This window comes from Hyperolius riggenbachi, chromosome 5 (assembly GCF_040937935.1).
Source record: "Hyperolius riggenbachi isolate aHypRig1 chromosome 5, aHypRig1.pri, whole genome shotgun sequence".
Classification (NCBI taxonomy): Eukaryota; Metazoa; Chordata; class Amphibia; order Anura; family Hyperoliidae; genus Hyperolius; species Hyperolius riggenbachi.
Window position 1 is genome coordinate 389,304,444 of NC_090650.1, and position 17,823 is coordinate 389,322,266.

General features: G+C 43.1%; 1 protein-coding gene across 3 annotated transcripts in view; it reads left to right on the top strand.

Moving 5' to 3' along the window:
• Positions 1–17,823, top strand: part of VPS13B (vacuolar protein sorting 13 homolog B) — a 1,202,086-nt gene that overhangs the window by 1,133,125 nt on the left and 51,138 nt on the right. For all 3 annotated transcript variants that reach the window (XM_068237718.1, XM_068237719.1, XM_068237717.1), the window contains exons 52-55: positions 560–843; positions 3,528–3,655; positions 11,890–12,089; positions 16,042–16,160. In XM_068237718.1, the coding sequence (XP_068093819.1) occupies positions 560–843; positions 3,528–3,655; positions 11,890–12,089; positions 16,042–16,160 (731 nt within the window). The remainder of the gene's footprint in view (positions 1–559; positions 844–3,527; positions 3,656–11,889; positions 12,090–16,041; positions 16,161–17,823) is intronic.

Genomic DNA, 17,823 nt, shown 5'->3' on the forward strand with positions numbered 1-17,823 from the left:
ACCATTTCTCTGACCCTAACTGATAAGCCTTGTCTTTATGGCGACAGCCAACACTGGTGAGTTTTGTAAGGACAAAAAGAAAATAAAACAGTTTCACAGCTCTGATAATGCAGAGTGCACATTCTGTCCATGATCTGTTTTATACATTATAGACTGAATTTCAGGTCAGCGTAGGGCAACGCAACAGCTGCATATAGGTCACACTGGAACCTGACCAATATCGTGTTTTAACATTCGTGTTCACTGTTATCTGTCGGCCGTATGCTATAACCACAAAGGTTTTTTGGGGGGAAGTATCTACTTTTCACCTGTTGCCCAGTCAAATGCAACACAGCGAGACCTCTCGGTGAACTATGTTTAAAGCCCAAGGAAAAATGATATCTTTGTGCTCTGTGTCGGAAATCTGGCTGTACTTCAACAATCCGATGTTTGGCTTCAAATGTCCAACTCGTAATAATAAGTCAAACCTCTGTGGACTAAATCATGTGTTTCTTTTAATCAAGCTTATCTTTTTTTCCTTTTTTTTTGTCCTTTTCTCCCCCCTGCTTTTCCTCCGCAGTTTGTGCCTGTACCAGACAGCACTGTGTTCAGCATCAGCCCAGTTGGGGAACATCTCGCTGCCAAATCCAACACAATTCCTTGCTGGGATCTCATCTCGGACACCAGTAACTGCGCGGCCGACATGCCTCCACTCCAGAAGTACCTTCTGCTGAGCCTGTGTCAGAACGCCGCGGCCGGCAGCCCCAAGTGTTGGAGTTTACCCGCCATCATCCGTCAGGAATTTCCCAGGCAGAGTTTGGCAGTGCCAGTTGGAGACTGTGGTGGAAATGACTTGTGCACAAAGTATGGAAACATCACTGTTTGTTTGAAGGATATTCAAGACCAGAAAAACTATGTGCAATGGAGTACATGATTTTGTTACTAATGGCATCCTTTGGCAGACTGTGTCTGCTGCTCCCCCCATCAGCCTCCTTTTTGGCCGTTATACGTCCCATTAGCAGGCTCTAACTACCACTAGTCAGGACCTTTGAATAGGAATTAATGGACATGCGCCTTTACCTCTCCTTAGTAATGAAGGGAGGACACAGCCTGCCAGTGAAGGCCATTTATAACAAAAGTATGTACTCCGTCACACATCCTTTTTTTGATCTCGGATGTCCTTTAAGTAGAGCAGACCAATATATTTTGTTAAAATTGATGTTGTGAACGCAGTTGTAGGCATAGGTTGCAGGTACAACACCACAAGAAAAATACAGGATATCAACCCAGGTCTTACAGTAATATTGCACTGTACCCTGTCTCACCTAAGGGGGGGGGGGGCTTGGGGAAGGAATACATAGCAAAAAAAAATGCATACGGATCCACTGGTACTAATGTGCAGAACTTTAATAATTCAATAATGTTATATCAAAAGCAAAACTCACAGCCTAAAAAACCCCACCTAAAAACATGGTAATGATGGCCAGCAACCGCTAATGGTAATTAGGTAATGTCCCTTTCAGGAGTGCATTACAATTTCCAAGGGTACCGGTATAGTCCATATCTTCAGGCTCATAAAGTTGCTGCTATCATATAGACAGGTGTGCACAGATCGCACAGACAACCAGTATCCACCGTGTGCATATATATGTACTGAACGCCTTAGTAAAGCACTAATACGCTCTCATTGCTGACACATTCTGTGTCAAACCTTAATCCCAAGGCTAGACTTGTCACAAACACCTTGTTGAAGAACTCACAACTCACGTGTCCCCCGTTACTTCAGGTTGGCAGATGCAGGAAAGCTCCATGCCCAATTAATATCCAAGCCGATAGCTTATCCCCTATTCGAGTGGTCCAAGCGCCAGCAAACATTATCCCATACGAGCAATAGCCATAAGCAAAGCTGCAGCTGGCAAGTAAGCCTGGAGCAGCATGCTACCACGCTAAATGCATCATTGGGAGAGGAGGAGAGCGGAGGCACAGTGGACCAGGTTGCACGTGCAGACGTGTACGCCTAATCATGTGACGCGTTTGCTTATGGCTATTGCTCGCATGGAATAACGTTTGTTGGCGCTTGGACTGCAACCCTGAACGCTGCCTTCCTGCAGGCTTTCCATCTGCTAGTATTCACAGTTTTTTCCAGTCCAGCATTGTGCGCACGACCCCTCCTCCCCCACCACCCACACACATTACCATTGACCTTCCAAAACTTGTTTCTTAAGGTGGCCACTAATGGTCCAATTTCTAGCGAAAAATCATTCGAGCGATCAGAAATTCTGATTGGAAGAAAAATCGTCCACTACACCATCAACAAAACAATCTTTGTTTCCTATCTATCACAACCAATCAAGAAAATCCCAATTTTGGTTTGACAAAAATCCAATCGGACGACTATTTTTATAATCGTTCATAATGGATTGTGCCCATCAACTGAGATTATTTTCAACCAATCCGATCAGAATTTCTGATTGCTCGAACGATTTGGTCGATGTGTTCTGAATAATTTACAACATTTTACTATATGTCACTACAGGGCCTCCCTGGCGGTATTGGCGGTTATACACGTCAATACAAAACATGCTTTAAACGGTATTGACGTGCATACACATCAGTACTCTGCTGCACTGTATACTAGACTGTCGCTTGACACATTTTGGCAAGTTACAGGAAAAAAAAGATTATGAAAATTAATTAGATCACTTCTTGCACAGAAATCTTGGGGAAATTGAACGCCAGGGAGGTTTAAGCTCCCTGTACTTAAAATACAAAATGTTTTTCTTGACTGCTGTAGTGTAACATTTTTTTTTTCACTTTTACATAGTATTTCATATTTTATATTTAGGATTAAAGTGGATCCGAGATAAACTTTTACTCTTTGCATAATTGTGCCCCTCACATATATTTTTATAGGGCATTTCTCAAGCCAAATTATTTTTTTGTTTTTGTTTTTATACCCTAATTCCCTATAAACTAAACAAGCCTTGCCCACAGCTCCTCCAGCGCCTAAGCATTCTGAGTCCCATGTAGCAAGTGCTCATGGGAGCTCAGTCTGGGGACGAGGAGGCTTTTCCCGAAGGAGGAGGAGGACCAGCCATAGATTGCAGAGGCAAGGAGACGGAGAGAGTAGTGAAGTTTTCACAGGCTGAGGGGTGGAGATGCAGAGCAGATTGCCTCTGTGTAATGTGACATGAAGAATATGACTGCTCTCATTGTATCACAGGAAGAAATAATAATATGTTGTTGAAGCTGTTTCGCATACGATATATAGACAAGTTATGTGTTATAGTTAGTTTTTCATCTCTGATCCACTTTAAGTCCCAGATATGCCCTTTATTATCCCCCCAACTTGCCCCCAACTTTTCCAGTTAAAATATAGAGTTTGGGGTATATTTGCCATATAAGACTACCCCTCTTCCAACGCACACCAAATAAAAACAAAAAAAATCATATACAGGTGCTATGTATGAACAGATACTGGTGCTGTACTGTATGTGTCCCAGCTGAACAAGTTACATTTCTTCTATAATGTGTTTATTTCTTTGTAGGGCGGTGGTGTTGACTTATCAAGAGCATCTTGGTGTGACTTATTTAACCCTTACAGAAGACCCGAGCCCTCGAATTGTTATCCGGAACAGGTGCACCGTCCCCTTACTGCTGAAAGAAAATATCAAAGGTATGGGAAGGGTTTATGACATAAACTGTCTGTGAACTGTGGCATGGTGTCATCACCTGATCTCCAAGAAACCGCACAGACTCATGTCAACCATGGAGTGCACCCTAAGTGTTTACAACTCTGAAAAGTCTTGGGGCATCACACCAATCCATGTTTCTGTTTCCTACTCTTCTGGTTACTGCACTCCCTGTGCAACACACTTGACGCTTCTATTGGTTTCTAATGACTCATCTAATGTGTTGCACAGGAAGTGCGGCAGGCAAAAGAGGGAAGCAGAGCATTCCTGGCATTAATGCAAACATGGCACTAGGAAATTTGGCATAGGTTGAAGCCAAAAAACGGCTCACCTTGCTCCTGCAAAAGTTCAGTTGGCATTTACTGTATATTCCGGCGTATAAGACAACTGGACGTATAAAACGACCCCCCAACTTTTCCAGTTAAAATACAGAGTTTGGGATATATTTGCCATATAAGACTACCCCTCTTCCACTGCACACCAAATTAAAAAAAAAATCATATACTGATGCTATGTATGAACAGATACTGGAGCTTTACTGTATGTGGTACCCAGTATATACCAGTATATAGGCGATTTACTGATTGGATTGGTCAACTCTCCCTAAGCGGATTGGTCAGCTCTACCTGTTTATCAGATCGGTATGGAAGAATAGATCACGCTGTGCCCATAAACCACGCCTCTTTCACCCTTCTGTCCCGCCCTTATATCCTATTTACCTCCTTCTCTGCCTCTCATATCTCGCACATGTGCACTTGCGCCGCTTTACTACAGTCCTCACTCAGTAGTGAAATCTGAGAGCGGTAACAACATAGGGTGTATCACCCGGCATCAATGATGCCTGGCGGATAAGACGACCCCTGACTTTTCAGATGATTTTCAAGGCTTAAAGAGAGTCTGAAGCAAGAATAAATCTCGCTTCAGACCTCATAGTTAGCAGGGGCATGTGTGCCCCTGCTAAACCGCCGCTATCCCGTGGCTTAACGAGGGTCCCTTCACCTCCAAATCCCCCTCCGTGCAGCGGGGGAGCGCTTCCTGGTTGGGGCAGGGCTAACCGCCGCAGCCCTGCCCCACACGCGTCTGTCAGCACGTATCTCTGCCTCTCCCCCGCCCCTCTCAGTCTTCCTTCACTGAGAGGGGCGGGGGAGAGGCGGCGATGCGCCGCTGATAGACGCGACTGGAGGCAGGGCTGCAGCCGTTAGCCCTGCCTCCAGGACCGACCAAGTCTGCGACCAAGTGTTGCAGTGGGGGGTTTGGGGGTGAAGGGACCCCCGTTTAGCGGCGCGATAGCGGCGGTTCAGCAGGGGCACACATGCCCCTGCTAACTATGAGCTCTGAAGCGAGATTTATTCTCGCTTCAGAGTCTCTTTAAAAAGTAGTCTTATACGCCAGAATATAAAGGCCGCCATGAGTAGAGTACTTAGACATGTCACATCAAACTCAAAGTGACAGGTGCCCCGCCCCTTTTTCACACCCTTTCCCGCCCCTTTTTCACGCCCTTTCCCCGCCCCTTTTTCACACCCTTTCCCCGCCCCTTTTTCACACCCTTCCCCCGCCCCTTTTTCACACCCTTTCCCCGCCCCTTTGTCACACTCTTGCCCCAGCCCACACAGTGAAACACCGCCCCACCATATATTAAGCATGACTGACAGGCAAAGCACAAGCAGGCAAATGCCTTCTACCAAAGAAATTTTGAGAAAGCATTAAAAGGTTTATGTGTTTATTGAATATAAGACTTAATAGTAATTGTGGTCATAGCATACAATTGTAAAATATAATTTTAAACACTTTTTCACACCCTTTCCCCACCCCTTTTTCACACTCTTGCCCCGCCCCTCTTTCACACTCTTGTCCCGCCCCCAATGACTAATGACCCCTTTACAGAGATCTCCACCTCCAGGTTACCCCAAAACGTGTTATTTGACATTATTTGATCTGTAGTTTTATTATGTTCGTATTAACACCTTAGCACCCCCACCTTGGATAGTTTTCATGAGACATGAACTGTTAATTAATAAAATAAGACACGGTAAAAGGTTTATGTGTTTATTGAATATAAGGCTTAATAGTAATTGTGGTCATAGCATACGATTGTAAAATATAATTTTCAACATTTTTATACACACACCACTCAAAATATTCTTTATATACATTGAACAAAATATAATTTTATTTCCGTACATGTTTTATAAATGCGTTGTTCAAATTTAAAAGATAACTTCTAGTATTCGTTATACACAATAAGCAAAATATGCAAAGCAACATTTTATCCCAGTACATATATCGCTCAAAGTATCTAATTTCTGTACGGGGCAATCCTTTTAATTTAAGTCCGTTCATCAAAAGAATTAGAGCGTTAGCCATTGTGTTTGCAGCATTGGAAGTACTCTTTTTTTAGGTAACAAAATCCCCTGTGTTAGTCCTGGTGATGGAATAAGCATCCTGCGACTGACAGGTGTATGAGGCGTTGCGGGTGATTCGCCGTGCAGCTGTTTTTTGAGGCTGTCGAGCAGGTCTCTTGTCCTTGTGTTACCAACCACGGTAGAGGGGACATTTAATTCAGCCATAGCATCCATAAATATTTTCCAACCAGGAGGTGTTTTACTTGCGGCCATAGCATGACTCTGGGTCGCACTGCGGACTAGATCTACCATGTTTGATCCAGGTACAGTTTGGCCTTTGTAAACAAATTAGTAGAGTACTTAGACATGTCACATCAAACTCAAAGTGACAGGTGCCCCGCCCCTTTTTCACACCCTTTCCCCGCCCCTTTTTCACGCCCTTTCCCCGCCCCTTTTTCACACCCTTTCCCCGCCCCTTTTTCACACCCTTCCCCGCCCCTTTTTCACACCCTTTCCCCGCCCCTTTTTCACACCCTTCCCCCGCCCCTTTTTCACACCCTTTCCCCGCCCCTTTGTCACACTCTTGCCCCAGCCCACACAGTGAAACACCGCCCCCACCATATATTAAGCATGACTGACAGGCAAAGCACAAGCAGGCAAATGCCTTCTACCAAAGAAATTTTGAGAAAGCATTATTATAATTTAAAAGCCGCCGGTTCTTATGGCGGTGTCGACAGCCTGCATAGAGTTGTTCGGAAGTATGGATTGAGCAGGAAAGCTGTCAAAAACTGGCTTAATAGACAAGACACATATACTTTATACAAGCCTGCTAAGAAGAAGATTAAAAGAAATAAAATTGTTGTCTCAGATATAGACGCCCAATGGCAGGCGGACCTGGTGTCTATGATAGATTTTTCAAGTTACAACGACGGTGTGAAATATATTTTATCGGTCATAGATGTTTTATCTAAATATGCTTGGTGTGTTGGGCTGCGCAATAAAGCTGGGGGAACTGTGGCTAAGGCTTTTGAGTACATATTTCGCACTAGCGATCGAATACCCAGAAAACTAGAAACCGACAGAGGTCGAGAATTCATGAATAAACCTATGAAAAAGCTTTGTGCAGAGCGTGGAATAAAACATTTTTTTACAACAAACACAGTCAAGGCAGCCATCGTAGAACGTTTTAATCGCACTTTGAAAACCAAGCTGTGGCGCTATCTCAGACACCGAAATACATACCGATACATCGATAATTTACAAAACAGCTTAACAAGTTATAATAACACATACCACTCCTCTATACGATGCAAGCCGGCGTCCGTTACAAAAAACAATTCTTTGTTAATCTGGAAAAATCTGTACCAAGATTATACGTGTGTTAAAAAGATTAAGCCGGCGCTTGCAGTTGGTTACCACGTGAGAATTTCCTGTTATAAAAGTATATTTACAAAAGGTTATGAGCAAAGCTACACGGAAGAGATCTTTACAATACAAGCTATCAACACCAGAGGTCTCAGGCCTCTTTATAAGTTGAGAGATCTGGCTGGGGAAGTCATTGAGGGATCGTTCTATGATGATGAGCTACAAAAAGTGCCGCTTCATAAAAACAGAATTTATCGGATAGAAAAAATTATAAGAAAAAAACGAGTGAAGGGTAAAAATTTGTACCTAGTTAAGTGGCTCGGATACCCTGAAAAATTCAACGAGTGGATTCCGGAAAACCAGCTGACCGAAATATAAAATATGCAGACGGATTCCTTTTTTATTACACTACCGTGCAATGCCTCATCAAAAATTTACCCAGAGAATACCATCTCAACCTATACAACTAAATTGGCTAAATCTGTGGACCTTCGTGGCGAGTGGGAAGTAGCAATCACCGAAATACAGTATCCGCATTCATGGTATACCTTTGAAGTGCCCGAGGGTATTTTTCACGCCGGGAAACGTGGAGAACCGTTAAGAGATTATTATGTTAGAGCCGGGTATTATCACACTATCGACGATCTTATCAAAGGAGTTAATCATAGACTCGAAAAAGCAAAGCTACCCCTGGACCAGATTAAATTGACCTATGATGAAGCGGAAAGAACTGTTAGCCTGTATAATTCAACCACACACTTTTTCATACCGGGTAAAAAATTGGGGCATATATTAGGTTTACCTGTACCAACACCTGATCAACTGAAACTTCTAAAAGCTGGGCACCATCCTTACTACCCACCAGAGCCGAGCCAAACACCCCAAAACACCAAAATATTCTACCCTGATATCAGAGCAGGATTTTATACACTCTTTGTGTACACAGATATAATAGAACATCAGCTAGTAGGGGATGCCTACGTTCAATTACTAAGGACCGTTGAAATCAGCGGGAAAGGTGGTGGGATAAGCACACAAAGATACAGCAGACCCGACTATATACCGCTCTGCAAGCACCACTTCGATTCAGTAACCATTTCAATTCAAACCGATCAAGGGAAACCTGTTAGGTTTAAGTACGGAAAATCCGTTGTGAGACTTCATTTCAGACAACGGCGCGTAACAGCGAATTGAAATGTTGTCGCAGAAGTTGTATGGAGACCCGAATATCTACACGCGATATTACCTGGCGCAAGCGGGCTATGGATTGGAAGGTTTCCAGGGAGAGGAATTTATGCATGGTTCGGGCCTAGTATTGGTGAAATCGCGCTCAACATTTTAAAAGGAAAGATACCCCTGAAAGAGCGTCAAAAAAATATACTTAAAAAGTGGCGCCGCGCTATAAAGAAGTTGAGCGATAAAACATTCCCCATTAAAACCAAGAAACGTCTTGTGAACCAGTCTGGTGGGTTTATAGGACCGCTCCTCGGCTTTGCAATTCCCTTAATAACAGGGCTGATTGCTAACAGCGTTGGTGGTTAGTGATGGAGCAGGCTGAGAAAATGTTCTTGGTGTCCAAACAAGAGCTAGATAAAATAAAGAGACCTTCTCCAAACACCACCGACATTCGCCAGTCTGTTGCGCACCGTTTAGATGCAGAAATTAGTGAAATTTTGCGCAGGAATGACATACCTGATGATGAAAAAATTAAGAGATACACAGCTGTGCTACAGAGGTACTTGGTATTTGCCAGACAGGATGGTAAAGAAGCAGCTTCTTTAACATTGATAATGCCGCCCACATCTGATCAGAAGCAAATGACAAATATTTATGATAACAGAGACAAAGATATTGTTGAAATTCTTAATCTTGTTAATGACCGCTTTAAGAAAAATGCTGAGCTATTGTTAAACAAACTGTTACAATCAGATGATTTGGCTATGTGGAATGCGAGGGGTGAATTTGTTTACAAAGGCCAAACTGTACCTGGATCAAACATGGTAGATCTAGTCCGCAGTGCGACCCAGAGTCATGCTATGGCCGCAAGTAAAACACCTCCTGGTTGGAAAATATTTATGGATGCTATGGCTGAATTAAATGTCCCCTCTACCGTGGTTGGTAACACAAGGACAAGAGACCTGCTCGACAGCCTCAAAAAACAGCTGCACGGCGAATCACCCGCAACGCCTCATACACCTGTCAGTCGCAGGATGCTTATTCCATCACCAGGACTAACACAGGGGATTTTGTTACCTAAAAAAAGAGTACTTCCAATGCTGCAAACACAATGGCTAACGCTCTAATTCTTTTGATGAACGGACTTAAATTAAAAGGATTGCCCCGTACAGAAATTAGATACTTTGAGCGATATATGTACTGGGATAAAATGTTGCTTTGCATATTTTGCTTATTGTGTATAACGAATACTAGAAGTTATCTTTTAAATTTGAACAACGCATTTATAAAACATGTACAGAAATAAAATTATATTTTGTTCAATCTATATAAAGAATATTTTGAGTGGTGTGTGTATAAAAATGTTGAAAATTATATTTTACAATCGTATGCTATGACCACAATTACTATTAAGCCTTATATTCAATAAACACATAAACCTTTTACCGTGTCTTATTTTATTAATTAACAGTTCATGTCTCATGAAAACTATCCAAGGTGGGGGTGCTAAGGTGTTAATACGAACATAATAAAACTACAGATCAAATAATGTCAAATAACACGTTTTGGGGTAACCTGGAGGTGGAGATCTCTGTAAAGGGGTCATTAGTCATTGGGGGCGGGACAAGAGTGTGAAAGAGGGGCGGGGCAAGAGTGTGAAAAAGGGGTGGGGAAAGGGTGTGAAAAAGTGTTTAAAATTATATTTTACAATTGTATGCTATGACCACAATTACTATTAAGTCTTATATTCAATAAACACATAAACCTTTTAATGCTTTCTCAAAATTTCTTTGGTAGAAGGCATTTGCCTGCTTGTGCTTTGCCTGTCAGTCATGCTTAATATATGGTGGGGCGGTGTTTCACTGTGTGGGCTGGGGCAAGAGTGTGACAAAGGGGCGGGGAAAGGGTGTGAAAAAGGGGCGGGGAAAGGGTGTGAAAAAGGGGCGGGGAAAGGGCGTGAAAAAGGGGCGGGGAAAGGGTGTGAAAAAGGGGCGGGGCACCTGTCACTTTGAGTTTGATGTGACATGTCTAAGTACTCTACTGCCATGGACTCAGAGGAAAGACAATTCAGCTGCCAGCTATTGCTTGTGGCCAAATTACTCTGTTTTTAATGTCATTTGGGCCCTGTCTTTTGTCTGAGTGCTGCTATAGCCATAAATCACATTATAGCTTATGGCGGTGCATGGTGGGCCCAGATTTCCCTGCGCAGTTTCAGCAGTGCTGATGTGTGACATCACACACATGGGTTCTCAAAGAAGAAAGGATTTAGAATTCCTTCATGCATGCAAATGTCACTCACAACTGCACACAACCCCACCCATATCATGTGGCAGTAGGTGGAGTTTTCCTTTAACCTCCCTGGCGTATTGAAAACCCGCGGACGCGGGTGTTTTTTTTTAACCTAATTTTTTTTAATCACGTAGCTAGCCTAGCGCTAGCTACATGATTCCCCCCTCCCTGCGGTATCCCCCTACCTATTACGATCGCCGCCGACGATCATGCCCATCTGGGCTTCCCCCATTGCCATGGCGACGAACGGAATGACATTGTGACGTCAGAGGGAGTCCCGATCCACCCCATAGCGCAGCCTGGCGGGTCTGCGGGGGGAGGGCCCTCTTTCGTGGCGGGTAAGACACGCAGCTAGCAAATTGCTAGCTGCGTGTATGAAAAAAAATGGTGAAAATCGGCCCCCAGGGCCTGAGCAATCCAGCGCGGTGGTACTGGACGAGCTGAGCTCGTCCGTAACGCCCGGCTGGTTAAATAATCTTTGTAGCTCAACTAAAAACATAATATTAAAAAAAAAAAAAAGTGTTGAGTTGGAAAATCTACATTCACTTCACTTGTTTGTTATATAGAGAAGCCCCATTGTTCAGGAAAACAATAAAAACAGAGTTGTAATTGTGTCAAGGAGCACAGGCTAATCTGTCATGGGAGAATTAATAGAGATGTGAGGGCCTCACAGGAAGCATAGCTTTGTGTTTTAACAGAAGAGACCTGAAAGGCGTTATCATTTGCCTGGTGTATAAAGCTCTGTCACCCAGGAACAAGAAGTGGTGGCAAGCAAATCAGGCATGCTTTAGCACATTTCATTTGCTAACTTCTGCTTTTGCTAACTGCCTGTTGGGCATATTCTCTGGTGAACACTGATGTCAGTTTGGCAGCTGCCAATAGGGTGACGCATGCTATGGTGATGATGCTGTGGTTGTTTCCACAATGCTCATGCGTGGCTTCTTGTGACCACCACAGGATTCAGCCGTTGTGGACCTTATCAGTGTTCAAAAAATAAAAGTATTTGCTTCTTGCCTGATTTCCCTTATTCTTGCAATTTATTTCAGATATTCCAAAGTTTGAAGTCTATTGCAGAAAAATCCCAGCGGAATGTTCGGTTCATCATGAAATGTATCATCAAGTGTCCAGTTTCCCAGACTGCAAAACCAAAGACTCTCTCCCTGGAGTCTACCTGAAAGTGATGTCGTGTGAGGACTCAGGTGCAGAATGGAGTGACCTCATTGACATCAACAGCCAAGGAACACAGGTACCTCAAGGGTGGATTTGGAAAGTGATTGTACACATGATGAGTATGAGTATGGGCTGGTGCACACCAAGAGCAGATCTGAGCATTTTTAAAAACGCTTTTGGGCTGAAAACAATTTGGCTAATGTATTGCAAAGGGATGGTGCACGCCAGAGCGGTTCGTTTTTTTCCCCAAATGCAAACTCGGGTCCTGCAGCATTTTTGAGGTTTTCTGAGGCGATTCTGCCTCAATGTTAAGTATAGGAAAGTGGAAAACCGCTCTGAAAAACACTAGATCAGAGCGGATTTCCCAAGCATTTTTGTTACAGTAGCTGTTCAGTTACAGCTGTACTATAACAAAGTATAAAAAACCCCTACAGAAAAATGCTCCTAAAAACGCTAGTCATGTTTAGAAAATCTCTCTAAACATGCGTAGAAACGCTCAGATAAAAAAACTTTTCAAAACCCACTAGCGGTTTTTGGTGTGCACTGGTCCTATGTCTCGTTCTTGCCATTTTATACTTGCTCCTTTTTAAAGGACCACTATATCAAAAAAACAAGCATTTAAAATCTGACAAAACCAATAGGTTTTGGACTTGTCCATCTCCTCACGGGGGATTCTCAGGGTTTTCTTTGTTTTTAAAAGCATTTCCTGAACAGCAGTTACTGCGTCTAACTTCCAAAATAGTAAGATACCAGCCAGCCTCCCTAATCACTTGCACACTATTTTGGCAGTTACTTAGCAACTGCCAATCAGGAAATGCTTTAGAAAACAAAGAAAGCTTGACAATACCCATGAAGAGATGGACTAGTCTAAAACTGTCGGTTCTGTCAGATTTTAACTGCTTACCTTTTTTTTTTTTTTTTCTCTGTAGTGGCCCTTTAAAGTAGGTCCACTCAGTGCTGTTGTTCAGCTACAGGAGCTTCTTTGGTTGGAGAAGGTAGGATTGGTTGTTAAACATAGATGTATGTCAAGGTGGCCACGAACGATCCAATTTCTAGCAAAAAATCGTTCAAGCGATCAGATAATTCTAATCAGAATTGAAATCGTTCACTATGCCATCTGTGAACCAATCAATTTGCTTCCCATCTATCACAACCAACAAACAAATCCAAATTTTGGTTTGACGAAAATCCAATCGGACGGCTGTTATTATAATCGATTGTGCCTATCAATGGAGATTATTAGCAACCAATCCGATCAGAATTTCGGATCGCTCAAACGATTATTCACTAGAAATTGGACCATTAGTGGCTACTTTAAGAAAGGTTGGTGTTAGGGGATGGGATTGATGGGAGGCTAACATTAAATGTTGGGATTAGAAGATTAACATTAAAGCTTACCAGAACTAACATTTGTCTTGAGAGAAGAATGAGTACATGTGGTACCAAGCCTACATAAAACTTGCCTGTGCTGAGGCAGTCGAACAGCAAGTTGAATTCAAATGGGCGTTCCTGCAAAGTAAATAAACAGCAAAGCACATTTATCTGTCTGCACAGAGACTCCTGATATGGATAGAATGCTAAAAACTTGACTTGGTGATATAATCGATGAACAGAGGCGCCAACAAGTGTAAAATATATTAAAACAATTTGATTGGCCAATTTTATCACCTACATGTAGTATGTGTAAGTAAACTTAGGTAAACTTTAATACTACATGGAAGTGTTAAGATTGAACCTCCCCCCCCCCCCCCCCCCCCAATATGTTTGTATGAAGTTTGTAATTGTCATATAGAATGCCTAGTTTAAAGCAGAATGTAACCCAGAATTTCTTCTTTGCTCTAATACAGTGCTGTCCACAAAGTACAACCAGATTGGCAGCAGAATCTCCACAAAATGCACTCAGATTGGCTGCAGATTTACCTACAAAATACACAAATATTGGCTGCAGATTTACCCACAAAATACACAGATTGGCTGCAGATTTACGCACAAAATACACAGATTGGCTGCAGATTTATCCACAAAATACACAGATTGGCTACAGATTTACCCACAAAATACACAGATTGGCTGCAGATTTACCCACAAAATACACAGATTGGCTGCAGATTTACCCACAAAATACACAAAGATTGGCTGTAGATTTACCCACAAAATACACAAAGATTGGCCGCAGATGTGCCCACAAAATGCAGTCAGATTGGCCGCAGATGTGCCCACAAAATGCAGTCAGATTGGCCGCAGACGTACCCACAAAATGCACTCAGATTGGCCGCAGACGTACCCACAAAATGCAGTCAGATTGCCCGCAGCTGAGCCCACAAAATGCAGTCAGATTGCCCGCAGCTGAGCCCACAAAATGCATTCAGATTTCCCGCAGCTGTGCCCACAAAATGCATTCAGATTGCCCGCAGCCGTGCCCACAAAATGCATTCAGATTGCCCGCAGCTGTGCCCACAAAATGCATTCAGATTGCCCGCAGCTGTGCCCACAAAATGCATTCAGATTTCCCGCAGCTGTGCCCACAAAATGCATTCAGATTTCCCGCAGCTGTGCCCACAAAATGCATTCAGATTGCCCGCAGCTGTGCCCACAAAATGCATCCAGCTTGCCCGCAGAGCTAAAATATTTGCACCCCCCCCCCGCCCCCCTCGTTGTCCCCCGTGCTGCCACCAGTAACTCACCTCAGATCGGCAGCGGAGGGCAGGAGATCGGAGCCAGTCAGACCGGCGCATGGCAGCCACACAGTGAATTTGAATGGAAGACGTGACATCATCGGTCACGTCCAGCACATAAAGTCCCCTGTGCGGCTGTCATGGGCTGGTGTGGCTGGTTCCTATCTTCTGCTGCTGCTGCCGCCGCCGATCTAAGGTGTGTTAGAGGCGGCAGCACGGGGGACAAAGAGGGGGGAGGCTGTAAATATTTATAGTTCGCAGCCGCAACATGGGGGAAAGGGTTTTTATTTTTTAAATAAATAAATGTTGCGCAGCCACAGCATGGAGCAGGTGGCAGGGGGGCTGCAGCAGGAGGCCTGGCGGGCCGGATGCGGCCCGCGGGCTGCCAGTTGGACAGCACTGCTCTAAAAGATTATTTACAGCATAAAATATACTAACACAATGTTTTGTTTTAGTAAAACAGCAGGGTTACATCACAGGGCTGACTCTTTATTCTGCAGGGAGAACCCACATCTGAACTGCTTATAATCTTATCTTGTGTACACATTCTTTACTTGATACATTTATTGAAACCTTCTCTGGCTGTGCAGGACTTCAGCTAAGTGCTGAAGTGAAAAACAGATCAGAAATAACTGCTGGCAGCATTTACAATAGAATGACAACAGTTATAAATAAAATGCACCAGCAGCTTTCAAAGTAAATTAACTGAACTTTGGGAAGTTATAATATCTAAATGAATATTAATACTTGTGCACAAAAGCAAATATGTTAATTGTATGGGTTATAAAAAGTAGGAAACCACATTTTTGTTGAAAATTTTGTCAGAGTTTTAAACTGCTTTAATCTTACATGTAAAGTGGCCTTTAAATAACTTGAAGAAAGTGGATGAATCCTCACATAAGTTATAGCATTACACTATTCCTTTATTTATACCAGTTAGATGCAAACAGTTTGGCTTGATAGGATACCTTTATGATGATCGTATTACTTGTAAATACTCAGCCGGGGTTGGGGGGTCGTGTTCTCCTGTAATTTGTACATACAGGCTTGATATCACCATCTGCTTGTACATGTCAAGGCGCTGCATTCCGCTGTGTTTTATCTCTCCTGCATTGCTGGATATTGCAGCACAGGGGCTATTAAACAAAATGAATGGGAATTATTTGTGACGTTTCAGAAGCTCAGCTAGCTTAAATACGGCCACAGGGATATAGAGGAGAAAGGCTTCTGATGTCTGACACATCCTCTGGAGCCCACGCTTCTGAAATGTAAAACATGCCTTTGCTTGACAAGAAAGAGGCCCTGTCCTTTCCGTGCCCTGTAAATGATCCGATGTTTATCTTTTACGTACAGGTGGTTTTCCTGACGGGCTATGGCTATGTCTATGTGGATGTTGTCCAGCACTGTGGAACGATGATCATCGCGCTGGCACCAGAAGGCAGAACTGGTCCTGTTCTTACAAGTCTTAACAGGTATGTGTAATGGGCAGTCACAACACTATGTAAAGGAGATGTATCGATGACTGGACTTCATTCTTGGATATTGTTTTTCCCCACTTACGGTATATGTTTTGAATCTTTGCTGCCTTTCTAATTTTGAAAATAGATGGGCAATTAAAATGATGGTGTTTGTTTTGGTTTCTCTCTTTGTGATGCCATCTAGAATCTGATTATCCTTATATATCCAGTATATAATCCTAGATTGTCGCCATACGTATAAGAATGCCGCCCGGTCAGTTGGGCGCAGGGCGAGCCAAATGACAGCTCACCCTGCTGCAATTGAATCACCGGGCAGCATTAAATACTATTATTTTATTTTTATCTGGTAAATAACAAACAAACAACAAACACAGAACATTTATATCGCGCTTTTCTCCTGGCGGACTCAAAGCGCCAGAGCTGCAGCCACTAGGATGTGCTCTATAGGCAGTAGCAGTGTTAGGGAGACTTGCCTAAGGTCTCCTACTGAATAGGTGCTGGCTTACTGAACAGGCAGAGCCGAGATTCGAACCCAGGTCTCCTGTGTCAGAGGCAGAGCCCTTAACCATTACACTTTCCAGCCACAGGTAATGAGGATGCTAACCAGGCAATCCAAAAGTTAAAATCACTATTACTTTTCTTGTTGATAAATGATCATTCCCCAGTTTACCTGACTTTTATTTGGTACACACAAAATTTGGTACACAAAAAGGAAGTTGCAGGGCATGCTGGGTTTTCCTTTTTTGCTTTTCTACTTCCCCCTTGACTTAAGTAATGCAGCCTGATTAGCTGAAGCCTCTTTCCCTCCTCTTTTCCCCTCCCACATCTCCGTTCCTCTCTGATTGGCTAATATTTCTCATGCTGAGACAATGGCAGAGGAGAGTAAGGGAGGAAATGACATCAGGATTGGCTTCAAAATAGCCACACTTAAAATGGGAAATGCTAAGGAGGAGTTTCTCTTTTTTTACTGTAGAAAAATCACTAAAATCAAAACATGGACAGTGCAATAGATATGTTATGTAAGTAGAGCAAGTATTTATCTACTTATATATGTGTTGTTGTTTTTTCTGAGATAGTATGGCTGACAGCTCCTCTTTAAACAAGCTTGATACACGAAGATACAGAGGCGCCAGAAGAGTAAAAAACACTAAAAAGTTTAAAAAGTATTCAGGTGGCGGTGGTGGACCGGCAGCACCCAAAAACAGACACAATACTGTTGATTGTAGATACAATGATTTATTCGCATACTCCTAAACAATATCTGCAACGCGTTTCACGGGCAACATCCCGCCTCATCAGGCAATAAAACAACCGAAATATCACATAGCGTGGGGTCCAATACGAGCTTGGCACCTCTGTGTCTGTTTTGGGTGCTGCCGGTTAGTGTTTTTTTACTCTTCTGGCGCCTCTGTATCTTCGTGTATCAAGCCGTCCACCCTTAGTGGAAGGGTGAAAAACCCCTTTTTGCCTCTATCTACAGGGAGCAACATCTTAGTCCTGAGTGGGGACAGGCCTAATCTCCCCACCTGCGTATACAGTGGTTACCTGATGGGTAACCCAGTTTTGTGAGTATATTACCTACATTTTCATATTGCTTTAATCTCCAAAACATACTACACTATATTGGACTCTCGGTCTCCATTTCTATACTTTAAAC